At 49.6% G+C, this 20,742-nt stretch overlaps 1 protein-coding gene across 3 annotated transcripts in view; it reads right to left on the bottom strand.

Annotated features, from left to right (window-relative positions):
- The window catches only part of EFR3B (EFR3 homolog B), a 1,036,998-nt gene that overhangs the window by 64,784 nt on the left and 951,472 nt on the right, over positions 1-20,742 (bottom strand). For all 3 annotated transcript variants that reach the window (XM_086928032.1, XM_086928030.1, XM_086928031.1), the window contains exon 18: positions 17,054-17,181. In XM_086928032.1, coding sequence (XP_086784158.1) covers positions 17,054-17,181 — 128 coding nt within the window. The remainder of the gene's footprint in view (positions 1-17,053; positions 17,182-20,742) is intronic.

The following is a 20,742-nucleotide window of genomic DNA, read 5'->3' as shown; positions in this document are numbered from 1 at the left end:
TTTGTGAAAGTGTGGGCACTGCTCCATATAGCTGCCCTACAAATGTCCTTGATAGGAACCCCAGCGAAGAGAGTAGCAGATGATGAAACTGATCTTGAGGAGTGAGCTCGTACATGTCTTTCTAGTGGCTTACCCGCCGCTAGGTGGCAAGAGTGAATTGCACTTGAAATCCAACGTGAGATTCCTTGTTTTGAAAGGGGACAACCTTTTCGAAGATCACTAAAAACAAAGAGTTGTGAAGATTTCCTGAAATCCTTTGCGCGCTCAAGATAAAATTTCAGACATCTCTGAACATCCAAGGAATGAAGAGGCCTTTCCGCTGGAGACGTAAGTCAAGGGAAAAAAGATTTTAGAACTACAGGTTCATTCAAATGGAAATCCGAAAGGACTTTTGGAATAAATTTCGGATTCGTTTTAGAATTAGAGTGTCATTCTTGAACTGTAAGAAAAGGTTCCATAATTGTGAGAGCTTGCAGTTCCCCAACCATCCTAGCTGACGTGAAGGCTAAAAAGGAGGGCCACCTTCCATGATAGAAACTTCAGATACACTCTATGAGTAGGCTCGAATAGAGGTCGAATTGGGGGCGGAGGCCGAACTGGAGGGAAAGCCCTAAAAAGCCTTTTCAGGAATTGTTTGACAATCCTAGCAGACCAGAGAGAAGGACCAAACGCTGTCCGCCTGAATCTAGAAATAGCCGCCAGGTGTACCTTGATGATGGAGGAATGTACCAGGCCTGACTTGGCCAGAGATAAGGCAATATCTGATGAGGAACAGAAGAGAACGGATTGAGGTTTTCTCGGTGACACCATAAGCAGAAACATTTCCATTTTGCGCGATAGGTCCTATTTGTACTTGGTGCACAGGCTTAAACTAAAATTTCTTTACACTCCTGAGGGATATTTAAACTCTGGAATTCTCAGTGCTCAGGATCCACGATGTCAACTGGAGAGAGCCCGGATCTGGATGCACCACCTGGCCCTGGGACATTGTCAATAGAGATGAAATGGGATGTATGTGAACCGGCTGATCCTGAGAGAGCAGGAGAAGCTCTGTGAACCAGAATTGGCAGGGCCACGCCGGTGAAATTAAATCATTATGCAGGGTTCTGTCTTGAGTTTCGGGAGTAGCCTTGGAATCAGGGGAATTGGAGGAAAGGCGTAAACAAATGCGCCTGACCAGGCCATCGAAAGAGCAATCCGCAACAAGCCACAATGGCGATCCCTGCTTTCATAGAACAGGCATTTCCTGTTGTCTGGGGTAGCAAACAGGTCTATGGACGGAGTGCCTTAACGTGTGAAACCCTGTCGAGAGTGTCCTGATCCACTTCCCACTCGTGACAGACCGATTTCAGACGACTCAATGCATCTGCTGTCCCGTTGAGGGTACCTGGCGGATGCTTTGCTGAGAGAGCGATTTTCTGGAGAATTGCCCATTCCCATATCTCCTGGGCCTCCTTTGAAACAAGTTGAGAGCTCGCTCCATCCTGTTTGTTCACATAATGCATGGCTGTCGTGTTGTCTGGACGGTGGAGTTCCGTATTCTCGGAAGAAAAGCCTGTAAAGCTAGACGAATCACCTTGAGCTCCAGAAGGTTGATGTGGAGAAGGTGTTGCTCGGGCCGCCCGTGGCCGCTTACTTGAAGGCCCAGCCTTCCAGAGAGGTGTATGTGGTAAGTATCAGGGGAGCCGGAGTGACTGTGAAGGTGAGACCCTGAGTGAGGTTTTCTGTGACCATCCACCAGCTGGCCGCTTCTTTCATAAAAGGAGTAAGGATGATTTTATAGTCGAACAAAGCCTTCTGTTTGACACCACTGCAAGTCTAGCTGCTCTTGGAGCGGGCACATTTGTAGCCTGCAATACGGAATTAAGGGATTGCAAGATAAGATCGATCCTAGAAGAGATTTGTAAAGGCTAACAGTTAGAGACCGTCTTGCTTGTAATCGACGGGCGGAGGTTATCAGTTTGTGCTGTCTCTCCTCTGATGGAAAAGCTTTGCAACAAGCTGTGTCCGGAACAGCCCCCATAAACTTGGCCGGCCTGGAAGGACAGAAAACTGACATCTCCTTTTTGAGTTGAAGCCCCAGATGACTGAAGAGCTGAATACAACTTTCGACTGCTTCCGATGCTGTCTGAGAAGACGGTGCTTTCACCAACCAGTCGTCCAGATAAGGAAACACTTCTAGCATTTGTTTTCGGAGAAACGCTGCGATTGGGGCCATGAATATCCGCGGCATTGATCTGAGTCCGAAAGGCAGGACTTTGAAATGGAAGTGGCTTTTGGCTACTGTAAAGCATAAAAAACTTCCTATGTGCTGAGTGGATCGGGACATGATAGTATGTGTCCTCGAGGTCCAGGGTGGCCATGTAACCTCCAGGCTTGAGGAGTAGCAGAATGACCTGTAAGGAGACCATTCGAAACGAGAGCTTGATGAGATAGGCGTTGAGCTCCCTCAGATCTAAAATAGGACGTCACTTCTCTACGGCCTTTTGAACCAGAAAGAACCAGGAGTAGAAACCATCTCCCCGTTGACAGGGAGAGAGAGAGAGAGAGAGAAACCTGTTCCATCGCTCTTTTGATGAGTAGTTGATGGGCTTCTAGATGTAGAAGATGAAGAGGTCTTGATTTGGTGGATCGCGGGGCTTTGGATGGTGGTTGATGTTGGAATTCCAGAGAATAGCCAACATGAACTACAATCAGAATCCACCAATCTGATGTTATCTGTTGCCAGATTCAGAAGCATTGGAATATCCTGCCCCCCTGGTGATACCGGGGACACAGGAGCAGTAGGAAGAGCCAGCAAGCCGCTATTGGCACTTAGAGAAATCCTTCCCCTGGCGCCCTTGTCGTCCTCTAAAATTAGTGAGAGAAAGGCGACGATTAGACCGGTTGCTAAATATATAGTGTCCGGTAAGACTGAGAGGCTCGTGAGTAGGAAGAAAAGCGTTGTTGATAACCTTTTCTGTAGGAGGGAAGTCCTCTGCCCTTAGCTCTACGGAAGGGGGCCTTTCCACGAAGCCAGCCTTGGCAACGAAGAGAGAACAAAAGGCCGTGTTTGCAATATCCATTGCACCTTCGATTATCTCGGAAGATGATCTTTCTCCTTAAGGAAGAATCTTCTTTGCCTCCATCTTAGAATCCCCTGGCAACTAGTCCTGAAAAAGGGGACCAATCTCCCCATATCTGATGATCATACCGACCAAGAATTGCCAAAGGGTTGGGTGCCCTGACGAGAAAACTAGACATGGAGGAAAACCTCTTTCCGGCGTTATCCAGAAGCCTACCCTCTTCATCTGGGGATGCTGTAAGTGGTGCTGCAGGATTCTTATACTTCCTCTGGGCCGCCTGAGAAATTGCAGAGCCCGGTTTAGGCTGGCTTACCAGGCAAGCAGAGCTATCCCCAGGTAGATCAAAACCTCTTGGCCGTCCTTTCTATCAGACTGTGGACAAAAAAAACAATATCCCCTAGAGGAGAATCCCCCGGGACCGGTGAAGGAGAACTAGTAGAGATATAATAAGCATCCCACTTCGCCTGCGGGTCTGGAAGACCCGTATCCCCTTGGTCATCAACCAAAGCATCCTGACGGATAAAAGGAGTAGTTTGTGGAGGATCGTCTATTCTTTGCAGTTTCAGTGGTGGTTCCCGGGGTGTGAAAGACACAGAGGGCAGCACAATGAGTCCCGTTTCCGGAGCTGCAGTTGATGTTGGAAACCTCAGTTTAAAGTCTGATAGCATACACTGCAAGCCCGAAAACAAGGAGGGAGGCATACAGATCATCCTCCCTACGGTAGTCCTGGAGAGGATTATAAAACTTTCATACCCCTCTTTAGAATCTCTTGTGGCACTTACCATGCAGCTCCGAAGGGCTATGGGCATAACCGAAAGGACCATCCTCATACAAGTCCTCTTCTTGCAGGAGGTGAGATGGTAATTTTGGGTTAACCCTGATTTTTTTTTTTATATCCGCCGACACTGTCGTTGACGGTTGACGTAGATGTACATATCGTCGTCTACACTGCCATCATCGTCGACGCCGTCGTCTACACTGCCATCGTCGTCGACGCTGTCGTTGACACTGCCATCGTCATCGACACCGCCATCGTCGTCGATGGTGTCGTCGTCTACACTGCCATCGTCGTCGACGGTGTCGTCATCGACACTGCCATCGTCGTCGACAATGCTGTCATCTTCGTCGACCATGGAGACTTTTTTTTCCCTGTCGTTCCTCACAAGGAAGAAAGGAGGTTTTAGCCAGACTCCCTCACACCAGTTTCTCCTGTTATAAGTCCCTTCCTCTCCTTTACACCTCGGTGAGGAGATTCAGGTGGACTGCGCCTGTCAGACCCCCGGGAGGTCTTTTTAGAGGCTTTTTGAGGAATTTCCTTTGTAAGTCCCTTCCTCTCCTTTACACCTCATTGAGGAGATTTAGTTGGACTGTGCCTGTAAGACCCAATGGAGGTCTTTTGAAGGCGTTTGGAGTGCGCTACTCACAAGAAACAGGGTGAGATCGTATTCCTTCTCAGATCTTCAAGAAGACACAGCAGATGACACTAGACACTGGATCTGTTCTAGATTTTAGCTTCTGGAACCAGGTAAAAAGACGGCCCTCACGGACCCTTATGTTTATCTTACCTAGAACTTGTGGTCCGGATACATGCAATAAATGCCATCTTTATGAGGGTCATTCACCGAACGCCTCCTTTTACAGCAGGTAGCGCCAGCTCTAAAAAGGCCTTTTTTTCTCTCCATGTCTGATGATGAAAAAAAGGGTAAACAGCTTCCTGAAGAGAATACAGTTGAAATCCAAAAGTTGAAGAGAAATCTGAGCAGAGCTCAGTGGAGATCCTTTAGCACAACGTGCGGTAGAAAATCTGAGGCTCTCTCAGGAGGGTTCTATGGGGTGAGGCTATTATGATTGGTTGTTGCACGTTTTTGGTCTCTTTTACAAAAAGAGGTGGATATGCTACAAAATGAGAAGAGGCCTAAGCCTTTCTTTCTCTTTTGTACCTACTACTATGGTATTTTCTATTTACTGAGGCTCCCATTCCGACAACGGGGAATGATACAAGCTATGGGAATCTATGAAAGTTCTAATACTGGGGCAAAAAGGGATATGAGAGCATTGTGACACAACCTTCTCTGACTAAGGCCTTTTTACACATGGTCTAGGTAGGAACTGATATCACATGAAAAATGTTAATAGAATTTTTGTTTGGGAGATTAAGAAAAGAAACACTCTGTGTATTGCATAGGAATAGATTTAAGGCTAGTCACACCTTCTTCAGGACAGTGATATTTCCTTCAGATGACAGGCATAAAAATAACCTTCTGTTTAAAATCCTTCCTCTTTTCCAAGCTCCCAAGCTTCGCCAGCGGATTTTCCAGCCCTGCACTCTGCTCCGCTCAGGGGAGTTTGCCGCCAGTGAGGAGCTCTTAAGACCTTGGAAGCACCGATAATGACTGGACTGAGCCAAGCAAACTTCTCAACGTACCCAGAGCATAAGGACCAAAGATCCATTGTCTTCTCTCCTGTAGACAGGAGGTCAAGTGAGCACACAGCTGCTTCCGGTGTGTCCGGGAAGCAACAATTTGATATTCAAACTACTACTTTAATTAAGTCACCGGCTAGTCCATGAACAATTCATTGGCTGAAAGTACCACTTAAGAGAAATATTTACAGTTTAATTTTCTTGTCTTGTCTGGAACTTTCCTGGCAAAAGAATTACAACCATAATGTCCAATCTAGGTGAAGAATAGCCAGATGATAGGGCTACTGTTCTTATAGACACCAGGTCAAACAAGTTTTCAGATTAATGAACGGGTAGCTCTACGAAGCATATACATGATCTTTTCATGTAGCAAATAGTTCAAACCCTATCTCCTGATAGGAAAACAAGGCATGTGCCATCATGGAATTTGGAATGAGTTTGGAGTGGAACTTCTACAGAACAGACCCAAATCTATCAGAATTTGTTTGTGATGCCATAGTAAAAGATTCACACAGTGGGATCATCTCCCCACAGGTCAAAGCTATGCGACAAAGAAAAAAATCTACAGAAAAAGCAGAACAACTATTAACTTTTGTACAAGTGTCCTGCCCTGGAATACACTTGATAGGTCGAGTAGCAAAAGTCACAGATAGTGAGATATTTTGCCTCCAGCAAACAGCATGTCTACCTGTTGCTGTCGCCACAAGTCCCAGAAAACCTGATAGTTCTAGAGCTGTAGTCCCCAGAAAGAATAGAAAATACAGAAAACAGTCTCAGCTACTGCTTTATGATGAAGAAAAATTGGTAAATATTAGTCAGTGATATGCTGGGGCTTGATCATAAGGTCCTCAAATTGCCGTTTATGGGGTTCCTGTAAATTATATCTGAAAACTGACCAACAACCACAGCGGTAAAGCCATACAAACCAAGAACCTTGAGTGTTCCATTGAAAGAATGAGACAAAGCTTCAGAACCTCCATTTGTGCAAGGGCTTCTAACTGACTGGAGTTTTTTCCTTCATTAATTTCCCGTCGACCATGAGCTGCCGCGTATTGTATCTGACCCGTATCTGATCCTGTAAAGCCTCATCTGAAAAACTCTTGAGAGTGGCAAGGGGCAAGAAATGACCCTCTATTTTTGAAAGTTATTTTTTTCTGAGGCAATCCTTAAGTTCCGTTTTAGTTTCTGTACTTTCATGTTGGCATGATTATGTGTGGTAGTGTTAAAAGATAGGGGTAGCAAGGGTAGAGGAGGGAAGTGAGGAACACTGGGTTGGATGCTGATTCATGACTGCTACTGCAACCGAAGCCCCAACCAGTTTTACTGGATTTTCTGGGTGGTAAAATCAGGCTCAATTGTGCAATTCCACATGGGAGTTCAAGTCCGACCAACTAGTAATAAGGCCTTAAAGCAAGTCTTTAGCTCTTTGCTTGCTGCAATATTATTGCCACAACACATATGAATCAAGTTACTTACCTGTAACTTTGGTTCTCCAGTATTGGTAACTTTCATAGATTCCCATAGCTTGTATCATTCCCCGTCGTCGGAATGGGAGCCTCGGTAACATATATATATATATATATATATATATATATATATATATATATACATACATACTTACATATACATAGGTAGATAAACCATAAGAGGTACAAAAGAAGAAAAAATTAGGCCTATTATTTTGTAGCTTATGTAAAAAGACCCAAATAGAGTACCAACCAATCAGATCAGCCTCACCCTCTGGAACCTTCCTGAGAGAGCTCAGAGCCTCAGATTTTCGTAGCCGTTGCATAGCTATAATAGCATCTCCAAAAAGGGTGAGCTTTTCTAGGGGAGGTGGGTGGGCGCATGGGAATCTATGAAAGTTACCAATACTAGAGAACCAAAGTTACAGGTAAGTAACTTGATTCTTACTCCAGTATTGGAACTTTCATAGATTCCCATAGCTTGTATCAGAATAGATAGCAGTTAGCATGCTTAGCACATTTTGTTCACCAATTGTAAAATTAACACCATACAATATGCTATGAAGTCAACATACTGTCATAAGATGGTTAGATAACAGCATAAATAACGAAATGTGAAAGAACAGGAAGGAGGGTAGAAAGGAAAGCTCATGGCTCACTGGAAAAGATTCCTCAGGACTGCTTGACCAACAGCAGCATCTCCCCTAGCAGAGGAGTCCAGGCAGTAGTGCCTTGTGAAGGAGTGGGCACTGCTCCAGGTGGCCGCTCTGCAGATGTATTTAATCGATACTCCTGCAAACAGCACCGTCGAAGATGATGTAGATCTCGTGGAGTGTGCTTTAACCTGTCCTTCCAGCAGCTTCCCCGCCGCCTGGTGGCAGAAACCGATTGCACTAAAGATCCATCTAGAAATCCCTTGTTTTGATAGAGGAAACCCCTTTCGTGGGGCCCCAAAAGCCACAAACAGTTGAAGTGATTTTCTAAAACCAGCAGTGCGTTGAAGATAGAATTTTAAACATCTTTGGACGTCTAGAGAATGAAGTGTCCTCTCAGCCAGAGTCGAAGGCCGAGGAAAGAAAGAATGTAGGACTTCCGGTTCATTTAGATGAAAGTCCGTAGGAACCGTCAGAATAAATTTTGGGTTCATTCAAAGGATCAAGGTATCATTTTTGAACTGCAAAAAAGGTTCCTTGATGGTCAGAGCTTGTAGTTCCCCCACTCTCCTTGCGGAGGTAAGAGCGAGGAGAAGAGCCACCTTCCATGACAAGAATTTTAAGTCAGACTTATGGATTGGCTCAAACGTAGGTCTCATTATTTGAGCCAATACCACGTTTAGATGCCATACAGGGGGTGGAGGCCGGATTGGCGGAAACACTCTAAATAGTCCTTTCAAGAATTGTTGAATGACTCTTGCCGACAAAAGAGAAGGACCCGACCTTGTCCTTCTATATCTGGAGATTGCAGCTAGGTGGACTTTGATGGCAGAATGGGCAAGGCCCGCATGTGCTAATGACAAGATATATGGCAAGAGTTAAAGCAAAGCTGACGAAAAAGGGTGAACTCCTTCTCGCTGACACCATAAATAGAAACGTTTCCACTTTGCTTTATAAGTCCTGTTCGTGCTAGGAGCCCGTGCCTGAGCTAAGATATTCCTACATTCATCAGAAATGTCTAAATCTCAGGAGCCATGCTGCCAATTGAAGTGAGTTTGGGTTCGGGTGTAGAACCTGGCCGTTGGACAATGACAGAAGAAATTGGCTGGACCGTAGAAGGATGGGATGGTCCTGCGACAGAAGGAGGAGTTCCGTGAACCAAAACTGGCGAGTCCAGGCGGGAGCCACCAGAGCCATCTTGCATCGGTCCATCTTCAGCTTCCTGCGGACCCGAGGGATCAGGGGAAACTGAGGAAAGGCGTAAACAAATGCGCCGGACCAAGACATCAAAATCGCATTCCCCAGCGAGCCCCGATGGTGTTCCCTGCTTGCATAAAACCAGCATTTTTTGTTTTCCGGAGTGGCGAACAGATCGATCGCTGGAGTACCCCAGCGAGCAAAGATCTCCTTGACCACGGAATCGTCCAATTCCCACTCGTGAGAAATCGCTTTTAGGCGGCTTAGTGTATCCGCTTTTGTGTTGCACACACCCGGGAGATGTTCCGCCACGAGCGTGATGTTCTGTGAAATTGCCCATTCCCACAGTAGCTGAGCTTCCTTGGAAAGCTGCGGCGATCTTGTGCCTGGTATGGAACACAGTCTTGTTGTTGTTGCTGCTGTCCGTAATAATATTCATTGTCTGACTCAGAGTCATGATATTTGACTTGCAATTGGGATGGACTATAAGCATCTCCAAAGACACCATCGTCCTCTTCAGAGTACTCTTCCTCATCCAACAATAGGGCGGGAGGCAATGGAGTTACCTTACTCGGCAAAGTCATATCCGGAGTAATTCGCCTTTTCCTGGAGATCTGTACCTTCACAAACGTCGACGATTCCGTCGTCGAGATAGTTGACGGTAGAATTGCCGCCGTCGACACAACCGTTGACGGGGTTGTCCTCGTCGACGTCGTTGTCGTGGTCGTCGTAGTCGACGTTGTCGTCGTCGACGCTGGTCTCGTCGACTATGTTGTCGACGACGATGTCTTCGTCGACAGTGACATCCTCGTTGTCGTCGACGATACTACCTTCGTCGACGGACAATTCTTCGTCGACGGCAAAGGAGATGAAGTCGTCGACGGTACACTCGACGACGATGTGGAAGCTGTCGTCGACGATGTCTTAGACACCTTAGCCTTGCCAACTGAAGAAGCCTCAACAGCTGGTTTCTTGAAAGGCTTGGAGACTTCAGCCTGATGGGATGGCCCAGCCGAGCCATCTCCCTCTTTTCTTGTCTTTGGTACCCGAGGTACCGGCCCCTCCCTTTCCTTTTCACTTGCTTGAGGAGATTCGACGGGCCCAGGCTTGCCAGACCTGTCAGAGATCCCATGCACAGCCTTAGAGGGGGTTTCAGAAGAAACTGCCGCAGATTACCTACCCCTCTTCTGTGACAGTCGTGAGGAAATAGATGAAGAAGCATCCTCATCATCACTTGAAATTACACCATCTCTCATCTTTATCTTCTGCAGCCAAGTTGATAGACACCCCTCACGGTCACGCAGGGTCTTCGTAGAAAAGGTCCTGCAGATCTTACAATCCACCACCCTATGGTCTGGATATAAGCAGTTTATATAGTCTTTGTGCTTATCCTCAGCAAAAAGTCGTTTTTTAGAACAAGTGACACAAGGCCTGAAAAGGCTTTTCTTTTCCTTGTCAGCCATCTAAAAGATTTCACAAACAAATCCTGTCAAGATTAGTAGAAAAAGTACCTCAAGAAGAGAACTAGAGCAAAGCTCTAAGGAGACTCCCTATCACCAACGTGCGGTAGAAATTCTGAGGCTCTGAGCTCTCTCTGGAAGGTTCCAGAGGGTGAGGCTGATCAGATTGGTTGGTGCTCTATTTGGGTCTTTTTACATAAGGAGGTCTATAATCTACAAAATAATATGAGGCCTAGGCCTAATTTTTTCTTCTTTTGTACCTCTTATGGTTTATCTACCTATGTATATGTATATATATATATATATATATATACATTTATATATATTTTTTTTTTTCTTTTTTTTACCAAGGCTCCCATTCCACCTAAGGGGAATGATACAAGCTATGGGAATCTATGAAAGTTCCAATACTGGAGTAACAAGTCTTTAGGACATTTCCCTTCTCAACATGTCATGTTGATTTGTTACAGTGCTCAGGTATTGTGAAAGTTTAGTTTCTGTGTTCATAGTGATTGGTAAATGTATCTAACTGGTAAGAAGTCTGCAATATAAAGTAAAATATCAGTTTGTGATTGGTGGCTGTTAAGGGTCATGGGCTCGGATTATTGATATGATACTTTGTGAGAGGTACTATTAATTATGGTATCAACTTATATCTTGTGTTGAGTTGCTGGAAGTGATCACTTCTGAGAAATCCTGCAAAAATATCTAAGTGAGGCATATGGTTAGCTGAGAGAATATTCAGCGAGAAGCTGCAATCATTCTCCAAAAAGGTGGACATGCAATTCTTAGAGCAGCCAGCTGCAAAAAGCCCCTGTCTGAAATAATCTGGGTGAGGAGTGTGCTTTCCCTTTTAGAGCACACTGTGGCAGAAAAGAGACTAGATTGACCATCAACACATAGAATTGCCTAGAAAAAGACACTGGATTCCTGCTGTCGAGCGAACTGCAGCAAGGCATGATTATTCACAAGCCTGTGAATTCCAGCTGAGCTGACAGAGAATCAAATTAGTTCCCCCTGTGCGTTCTTTCTTCGAAAAGCATCATTCTTTGTTTAGGGTTTCCTTCTGCCCGTATGAATAGGGTATTGCAGGGACAGCAGTGACCTGAAGGGTACACCACCCAACATGCTCTTGCCTAGTATAGAGAGGGCTTTGCAGAGTCTGCCACAGATTTGGCAAGGTACTCCCTTACAAGGTGTGTGAGACAGTTTTTGTGCTACATAAGCTACAGATCAGAACAAACACATACAAATAAATGGCAGCACTCATTTGTGTGCACAATACTTCCCACAAAGCCAGTCACGGAATTATTCTCTTGGTTGGCAGAAAAAAACAATTTATGACTGCTCAGTATTTTGTAGCTAATTATGTTACAACATGCTTTAGGTGTGTTATACAAGGTATTTACCTTTGGTAACTATGTATCTGTTACAGATGATTCTAGCTGTAGATTCCTTAACGTTGAATTATCCCCAGGCGTGAGACTGGACCTGGAAAACGTTCTTGCCCAGCATCTCTGCTCGCCGGGGGGTGGTACCACGCAAATCCGCCCCGACGTCCTCTGCGGGTGTGACATCAGCGAGGTCACGTAAGTCCCACCCGGCACATTGATGTCAGTTTGCTTCGGAGAACTTTTCCGCGCCACAACGCGGAGCCATCATAACAAAACCGAGGAGAGCATGGGAACAGTGTGCGAAAAAACCAGAGAGAGAAACAAAAGGTGAGAAACACCACCAGGTGGCACCAAGGCACCAGAAGGCGACAACAGCAGGCCAGAGCAGAAAAGGAGCAGAGCACCACCCTGAGGAACAACTTGTGCAAGCCAAGGGGAAATCACAAGGCAGCAGTAAAGCACTAGAAGGCCAGAGCAGCGAAGCCCTAGCAAGAAAAGTGCAAGCACCACTCCATGGAACCACCCCGCAAGCCAAAGAGAAAGCCATTCTGGAGGCACAAGCATGTGAAAGCACTGTGACAGAAGAGAGAGAAAGAGTCTGCAACTACAACCACAAGGGGAAGGGCCACAAGCCCGGAACAGAGGAGCAACAGTAATCCATCCTGACTACACTGCCAAGGATGGCCATACCTCCTGAAAGGAGGAGGAGGTCAAGGACAGGTAATCCATTCGCAGGCTACAGTGCCATCTGAAAAAAACAGGAGGCCAAGGACAGGTAAAAGAATCCCCAACGAAGAAGACCAGGTGGAGATCAGAAACTCTAACAACAGAGGGAAGAGCAAAAGTAGGCCCCCACGCTGGAGAGAAACCAGCTGGTGCGATGCCTGACCGGAACAAAACGAAAAGGACACCCAAGCAGAGGGTCCTCACAGAAGGGTGGGTCGTGAAGGAAATCCGTGGCTAGAATTGTCTCTACCAGTACATCTGATAGAGACTACTAGCCGCAGATTCCTTAACATAGAATAGATAACCTAGCCATACCCAAAAGGGAGGAGGGCCTGCGAGAGAGCCTTCCAACCAGCAGAGACATAGGGCCCGAGGAGGGGACATGCGACAGGGACAAGAAGGGAAAGGCCAGGATATCCTAGGCCCCACCTAGGGAGAACTGCCCAACACAGAGCAGGGACAGAAAGCGCCGAGAAGTGTGGCTCACTGGTTAGAGGAGGCATACCCTGAAGCAGAGGTCAGACCCGGGACCTGGGTTCAATTCCCGACGCGGCAGGGTCTTGAGCCCAATTGTCCACGGACTCGATAATTCTCGCTTCGGTGCCCAATCTAAGCACGAGTTCACACTATGCAGCTCTGGGCAATAAGCTTGCTTAATCTCCACAACGCCCCCCCCCCCCCCCCGCAGCGGGATGCCTGGCTTTCACCTTGGGGATGCCCAGTACGGTTATCTCACAGGGAAAAGCCAGGACGGGTTCCCAATGCAAGCGCCGAGATGCCCTAGGGTAAGTCGAGCGCTATATAAGAACACACACACACACACAGACAAGGAACACAAGGACCAACTCAGCCCCTAGGAGGAGAGGTAGAACCGGAGGCAAGGCCCACTTGAAGAAAAGCCAAATACACCCCAGCCTCAAGCAGCGGACAAGACAGTGACGGCTGCACCGCTACAAGTGCAGACGGAAGAGAAAGGCACAATGGTGTAGAAGAACAACAGGCCTGCACCGGCATGCACAGCCAGCAACAGACAACACCACGGAACGGTGCACCCAGGACCAGCCAGAGCCAGCAGAAGGTAGAGGCCAGGGAAGGCCAAGAAGGGCCGGGACACGGCCCAACGGAGGGGCCGGCACATACGGACCCACGAATTAAGTGGATCCAGGCAGAGCTACAACGCAAGGCCACAGACAGCAGGCCAGACCAGGCTAGCGACACAGCGATCCAGGAGAAAGACAGACCGGGGCGCAACGCAATCCAGTCCAAAACCATCAGCAAGAGGGTGGCACCAGCGACATACCGTGATGCCACGGAGAGCAGAGGCCCGAATGTCAACCACACCTTCCCAGCACGAAAGCACTATATAATAGCTACCATTACCCCACATAGGGCATGTTACGTCCCAAGAACATGGGAACCCTCTTAGGAAAAAGATTCCGCAGCAGAGGACAAACAGAAAGACCTGCGGAGGAACCGCAGACAGCTTGCCAATCGGTCAACAAGAATACACAGAAGGCCTAATCTCAGGGCCAACACGGTTTACCAACAGCCAAAACCACAATCAAAAAAGAGCCGGGCCAACAACACCAAAGTCATAACAAAAGGACCTGAAGGGACATCAACCACACAGAACACACAACCGGGGATACTCGCTACAAGGCCCCAGAAAACAACGGGAGAACACCTCCCAAAAACCAGACCGACTTACAGGTCACCGAGGGGGAGAAGGAGGATGAGGAGGACAAAGCCCCGCAAGAAACCTCTGAATGGCAGAGTCCGCAGGGGCGTGGAACAAAAGAGTGCCATCAAAGAGAAGGTCCACCAGGCGTTCCCTAATGTTCTCCGGGAACACACTATCCCGTAGCCAGGCATGTCGACGAAGGGCCACTGAAGAAGCCATGGTGAAGCCATGGTACGACTAAGCACCTCCGAAATGTTCAGAGCGGACCGAAGAATATATGCCGCCAGCTCCCGGCCATCCAACACATGGTGCAGCAGATCAACACAGGCACCCTCCTGAGAAGCAATAGGGACTCCGCCGAATCCCACAAACAAGAAGTGGTCCTAGCCAATACACAAAGTGTGTTAAGGGCCCACAAAGCCGCACTGGTGGAGGCGAAGATATTGCACCCCGAGGAATCCAACCAGCGGGCCTCCAGTGACGGGGGTGATAACACCGATGGCAGGGAGGGAAAGGCAGTCTGTAAAAGAGGGCCCCTGGTAGAGGGATGGAGGGAATAACAGGCAAGATCATGCGGTGCAGAAGTTGTTGGGGCAACGGGTCCCCCGTGGCGGGTCGTCCCCAAGCCCCCAAAAGGGAAGTGTGGAGCGAAGACTCGAAGAGAAGAAGCAGCTCCCAACCCCAAGAACCCTGATGGAGGACCTCCAGAAGATGATCCGTGGGGAAACGAGCAGCTGGATCGCCATGCGCATGATTCCTGCAGCCGTGGAAACAGCCCGAGAGAAGGTAGCACCCGCCTCTGCAGGGCCCCGCGGTGGGGAAAGCAGTTCCTCCGTGGGCGACGGCTGCAAGCTAAGGCGGCCGTACCCCAGTCCAACCGGAGGAAGGAAAGGCCAAGTCCAGAAAGCGGGAAGGGGACCGAGGAATGGGGAGCCTGAGGTGCCTCCGGCGAAGACTGCGGCTGCGGCAACAGCGAAGAGCCGTCCTTAGACGATGCCAGGGAAAAAGCCACGACGTGGCGACCCGTCTCCGGAGATGAAGGAACCATCAACCGCCGAACCTCTGGAGAAGAGGGGGCGTCCAAAGACAAATTAACGACCAGACGCTGTCCCGGCGCCGTAGAGTCCACGACCGACGGCAGGTCAACGTCGACCTGCGTCAAAGGAGACGCCAGAACAAGCTCCGCCACAACGCAGAGCGCAGGAGACCGAGGCTGGATCGGAGCCAGGGCGGCTAAGGAACGGTGCTGAAAAGGGGTTGCTTGGACCTCCGACGAGGCAGCCGCCTGCGTGGAGGGACGAGGGGGGCCCGGGGACACGCCCGACCCCCAGCCTGCCCCTGAGGCGGCGGCCTCGGACAAGGCCGCCGCCTGCCCAGAGGACCGATGTGGCCTCGAGGACACGCCCGAGCCCTAGCAACCTCCTGCAACACCACAGGGACCCCCACGGGGGTTTGCGGTGAGGCAGAGGCGCCGTGGTCCCAAGGAGGGAACCCCGAAGGGCAGCACCTCGACGGCACCACATCCTCCGAACCTAGAGCCGAACCTGTCGGCACCGGAGCCGGCGACGCCGCAGAAGTCCCTGCACACGGTAAGGGATCCGCAGACGTCCCAGGAGGAGAAGCCAAAAAGGTCTGCAAGGCCACCGCATAGGCCTCCATCCGGGCACTAGTCGCCCGCGCTGGGAAACAGTGGATAGGGTGGCGATGCGCAGGGCCACAGCACCCGCGGAGAACCCACACCCTAACAGGCGAGGACCAGCCCTCGGGGACAAACTGCGACACTTACCAACAGGTGAGCGACGCTCTTGCGGCATGGAAGAAGGACGATGTCGGAGGTGGAGGCGGCGGTTCTTGAAGCCGCACCCGGGGGACGAACGCAGCGACGCAACTGACCTGGACATGCGTGCCGAAAGGAGTTTCATCTGGCGCTCCTGCAGGAAAATTTGGTTTCATTTGCTGAAACGCCTCACAGTCTGTGGAGTTGTGGTGCTCCTGCAAACACCACATGCAGATGGGGTGAGGATCCGTCGCCGACATCTGGCGCGCGCAAGACGAGCACGTCTTGAAGCCCGAAGGCATTTGCACACTGTTTCCAGGAAAAACGCTCAAAAGCGGGAAAAAAAGGACTGAAACAGTCCAGGAACACGATCCGGATCCGAGTTGCACGCGTAAAAGAAGAAAACTGACGTCAGCGCGCCGGGATGGGGCTTATGTGACCTTGCTGACGTCACGCCCACGGAGGACGTCGGGGCAGAGTCGCGTGGTACCGCACACACCCAACTCCACCCCCCCCCGCCCATAACCCAGCCCCCTCCGACGCGCTCAGATGCTGGGCAAGAAAGTTTTCCGGGTCCAATCTCACGCCTGGGGGTAATTCTACATTAAGGACTCTGCGGCTAGTAGTTTCTATCAGATATAACATATTTGGGTATCAGTAAGTGTATCATTAGTGTGTTAAATTGCTAGAAATTACTAAGGCAATGTCACATAACATCATCTAAAGATAATAGTTTCGAACTGTCAGGGTGGGGAGGGCGGGAAGTGGTGTGCTGTCCACTACGTTGACCTGCACTAAAGACAGACTATAATATTTCCAGAATTCCATTGTCAAGTTTATTCTGATCATCCATCATTAGCTCTTGGAAAAGTTCCCATACAACTGGAGAAGTAAAACATCTCCCTTCTGGATCTCACTACCTTCCTAAGATTTGCACCATCTCTGCCACAAAATAACCTTTTGTTTATGGGTGTAGGATTTATTTCTTGTCAAACTCAACCAAAAGGTCAGTGTTGCCAAGAACAAGGGTTCTGCTTTTTATAATGCCCTTGATCGTTTGTCAACATTTTCTCAGGCTTATCACAGACTCCATGTGTTTGAAAGTATTTCTGCCCTATAAAAAAAAATCATCATCACATGCCATTACATGGGTATTGGGCGTACAATGCCTGACTCAGTAGTTATTTGGCATTCCAAAGTGTATTGCGTTACCTGTCAGTTGTGGTATATACGGTGTGCTCAGCCTGTCAGAGTTATAGCCACTTCCTCCAAGGACCTCACTAATTTTACTCTGCAAGAATAGGACTTCCCTCTCCAAGTGATCCACACTCTTTGGTAACCTTAAGAAATAAAATATATAGCTGAGAGTAATATCACAAGGCTAGTAAAAAGGAAAAACACCAGTTCAAAGGGTTTTATGCAAAGCATTATCATATTTTTTTACAATTACATTTTATTAGCATTTGGAATGTAAAAGCTCAACATTACAGCTTATGTTGAAGTTAGAACATTCCAAAGTCACAGATCACAATCGGAAAAAGAAAGCCTTAGACAACCACCTACTCATGACTGTGCAACAGCAAAAGTCCACAGAAATTGATCATGGCAATTGATTAAACTCTGTGAAGGGGTAAATAGGCAGAAGGTGCAGAAGGTGGAGCGGCGATTTGGCGAAGAAAGTAAAATAAAACATTGAGAAGCTACAAGTCCCTTTCTTGCTAAGGGCAGCCTAGCATGGCAAGGAGTTACCAGTGCAGATGAAGTAGAGCAGCACATTGCATTATCATCTAGCCAACTGAAGCATCATCACCAGTTTGTATGGATTATGGTAGGGAGGGACCACCTCCCTGAACATAGACATTTTATTGACTAGGACAACTTTTAAATATGTTGAAAGGTCAAGTGCACTAACTTAAGACCAGGACGTTCTGCAGGGCTGGAAATAGATGAATGGAGACTGACTGTACAAAAAGGATGATGATGGAGGAAGCTGGCCACCGGAGATGGCGTACCTGGACATCAGCTGTGTGAAAAAAGTAACAATGAAGTCACATCTCTGTGATAAACCTTTCATGGGCTCTGACTAACGAAGGGATAGCAGTAACAAAGACCTGTGTTGTTTTTTTGTTTTTTTTCCGAAAAACTTTATTCGTTAATGTATATTCTCCACATATGTATACAGTATTATCAGCAGACATATAATACATCACGTTTTTCAATTTACTCCCAGTCCCACAATAAAGGGTGGAGACTCGTCCTCCAGGGCTTTTCCATACAAATTTGTGCATAGTATTAGAGGTCCCCATTAATACCAGAACATTTCCTTACACCCACCCTCTCCCACCCCAACTATCCCTCCCACACCCAGCCAACTCAGGTGTACATTTCCTCCTAACAGTTCTGTCTCAGCTCCCCAGCGTTGACCACTATCTGCCAGGATCATGTATAATAAGCACTGTGTGGCCACCTCCGTCCCGCCTCAGTGTCCAAAATATACGGTATTATTCCCTCAGGGTCTCGGTGTGCTCGGTTGTCCGGGGCATGGGTCGATCTATACTATCTACTTCTAGTAGCATAACTTCCCAATCTAGTGCCTGTTGGACTTGGCCTTTTCCCCCAAAGAAATTCGCTTTTGACCCCCTTGTTTAGGATGTCTCCCCCATGGGATTAAACCTGTATAGGCCATGAGTGGTGTGAGACACCTTGTTAAAATTGTAATGCTATGTAATGGTGTGAGCACTTGTAAATTTCCCCATTTTAAAAATGCACCTGACTGAAATGTCCTATGTTTAAAATGGATGCCATGGCCATGGGTTTTGCCACTGGACTGCCATAGGTCAGTGGTCTAGATAATATTACCCAGCTACCCCTAGCTTTTGGAGGGAAAGCCTGGAACCCAGGGTGCTCACCCCCTCCCCTTGAGCCTGTTTAGGCCAGCTTTGCCAACATTCTAGAAGGTACTGGCACTGCCTGGGAGGAGTGTATAAGTAAGGGGGAAGTGCCACCAGAGAGTCAGTCAGAGCTGGGACAAGAAAGAGAGGGGACCTGCTGCAAGGTGCTACCGCCACATGGGCCTGTGAGCTGGGCCCTGTACCCCTAAAAAACCCCTACTCTGATGTCCCCTGGGCCGCTGAATTATGAGGGCCCACCCAGGTCCCTGTCACTATTAAGGGACTGTGAATTATGCCAGCACAGCGTGAAAGGAGCACCCAGGAGGTGAGGAAGGGCCCCTGAGGATCTGTACTGGGACTGTCTGCCCCCCTTGGGACGTTGTGGCCCCTGTGGAAGCGCTGGATTGGGAGGAGCTGCCCGGGGAGGATTGTGCCCCTGAGGAACTGTGTCCTGCTGACCTGCCTCAGTTAACCGCCCCTGGACTGCCTGCCAAGCGCTGTGGGGAGAGAAGCGCTGGGGCTGGTGTGGCCCCCGGAGTGCTGTTGGCCCTGAGAGCTGTGGGCTAAGGGAGGAGCAGTGCGCTGTGAATAGCGCCGTGTGGCCTGAGGGAACTGTGTCTAGCGCACAGCGTTGGAGGAGCCTACCCTCGTTCTGGCGCGCTTGCCGCTAAAGAAATAATTAAACAGAAGGGAGCCTACCCCTTATTGCGGCCGTCCTCACCGCCGCAGCCCGAGGAGTGTTGGCGCTGCCTTGCGCCTTTGGGTTATCACCGAAAAAACACCGCCACGGCCCGGCACTGTCGTGGGGAGCCCCCGCTGTAAGGAGCATCGTTGCGGCGACCCACGGTACCAGGAGAGGGCCGCCGAAGTGCAGTGAGGGCCACGCTAGGCCCTGAGGCCGTCAGGTTCCACCATCACATGACGGGGGCCCGGCCGCGTCATCGGCCCGCCCCCGCCGCGCACTGATTGGCCTGCGCGACCGTGACCCAGAAAGGCCGCGCAGGGATTGGCTGCCGGCCGGGCAGCCAGCGAAGGAGAGCCGACTCGAACCCCGGGTCCCCGTGTGGAAGGGGAGGGACCCGGGTGAAGCGCCGGTGTGCGGCCCCCGTGGTTTGGAGGGAGCCCCGAGAGAAGTGACCGGAGCGGGAGTCCACCCCGCCGGTCTGTGCCCAGAGAAGAGGCCGGAAGAAGCTCCGGTGGAGCTGTGGTGTTGCGGGGCTCCCGTGGTGAAGAGGGAGCCCCGTTTGTGCTTGCAGCCTCGCGGAGGCTGCCGTGAAGTCCCAGGACCCCGGGAAGAAGAAGGAGGCTGGCTGTTGAGAGGAGAGGCCCGAGTGACGCCGCGGGAAAGGGGGGGCCTCGAGGTACATTGCCGGTGCCTGCCCCCTCCCCTGGAAAGGAGCCCTGCGTCCTGTTGTAGGGAGCCCCGGGTTCCCGAGAGAGAGGAGGGGCCCGGGGGAGCCCCGAAGCCAGCCAGAGGTGTCCCGCGGGGTTCCCGGGTTGAAGAGGGAGCCCCGGTTGTGTGGCCTCGGCCGAGTGAGGCCTTGCGCGACTCGAGTGCTGAGCGGCAGGGGCCTCGAGGCACATTGTCGGTGCCTGGCCCCCACTGCAGAGGAGACCCCAGAGGACGCCTGCAGAACCGGTCCGAGCCCCGCAGGAGCCATTGAGGGGAGCCCGGTGAGTGGGGCCTACGTGTAACTGTGTGGGGGACAGAGAGGGCAACGGGGTACATTGCCGGTGCCTGCCCCGGGGACTGTGTTACCTTATTAGGCGCCCCGTCTGGCAGAGGGCACCTAAAACGCCTGTACCTACCTGTCCTACCAGGCAACTCGGGAGCGAGCTGGTTGCCCTTATTGAATATTTTGGGGTAGAGAGCCTCATTCGCCCTCATTGCAAATATGGGTTCCTACTGTATGGGTTGCCCTGAGGTCCCCAGTTATTAAGGAAGCCTGAGGAAGGAAATGTCTAAGGGAGCCTAGAAGTATAGGGGTGCCAATGGGTGCCTGCTGAATG

Source organism: Lissotriton vulgaris, chromosome 6, assembly GCF_964263255.1.
Source record: "Lissotriton vulgaris chromosome 6, aLisVul1.2, whole genome shotgun sequence".
In the NCBI taxonomy this organism is placed as follows: Eukaryota; Metazoa; Chordata; class Amphibia; order Caudata; family Salamandridae; genus Lissotriton; species Lissotriton vulgaris.
The sequence above is the reverse complement of the archived record's forward strand: the minus strand, read 5'-3'. Positions and strand labels throughout refer to the sequence as shown.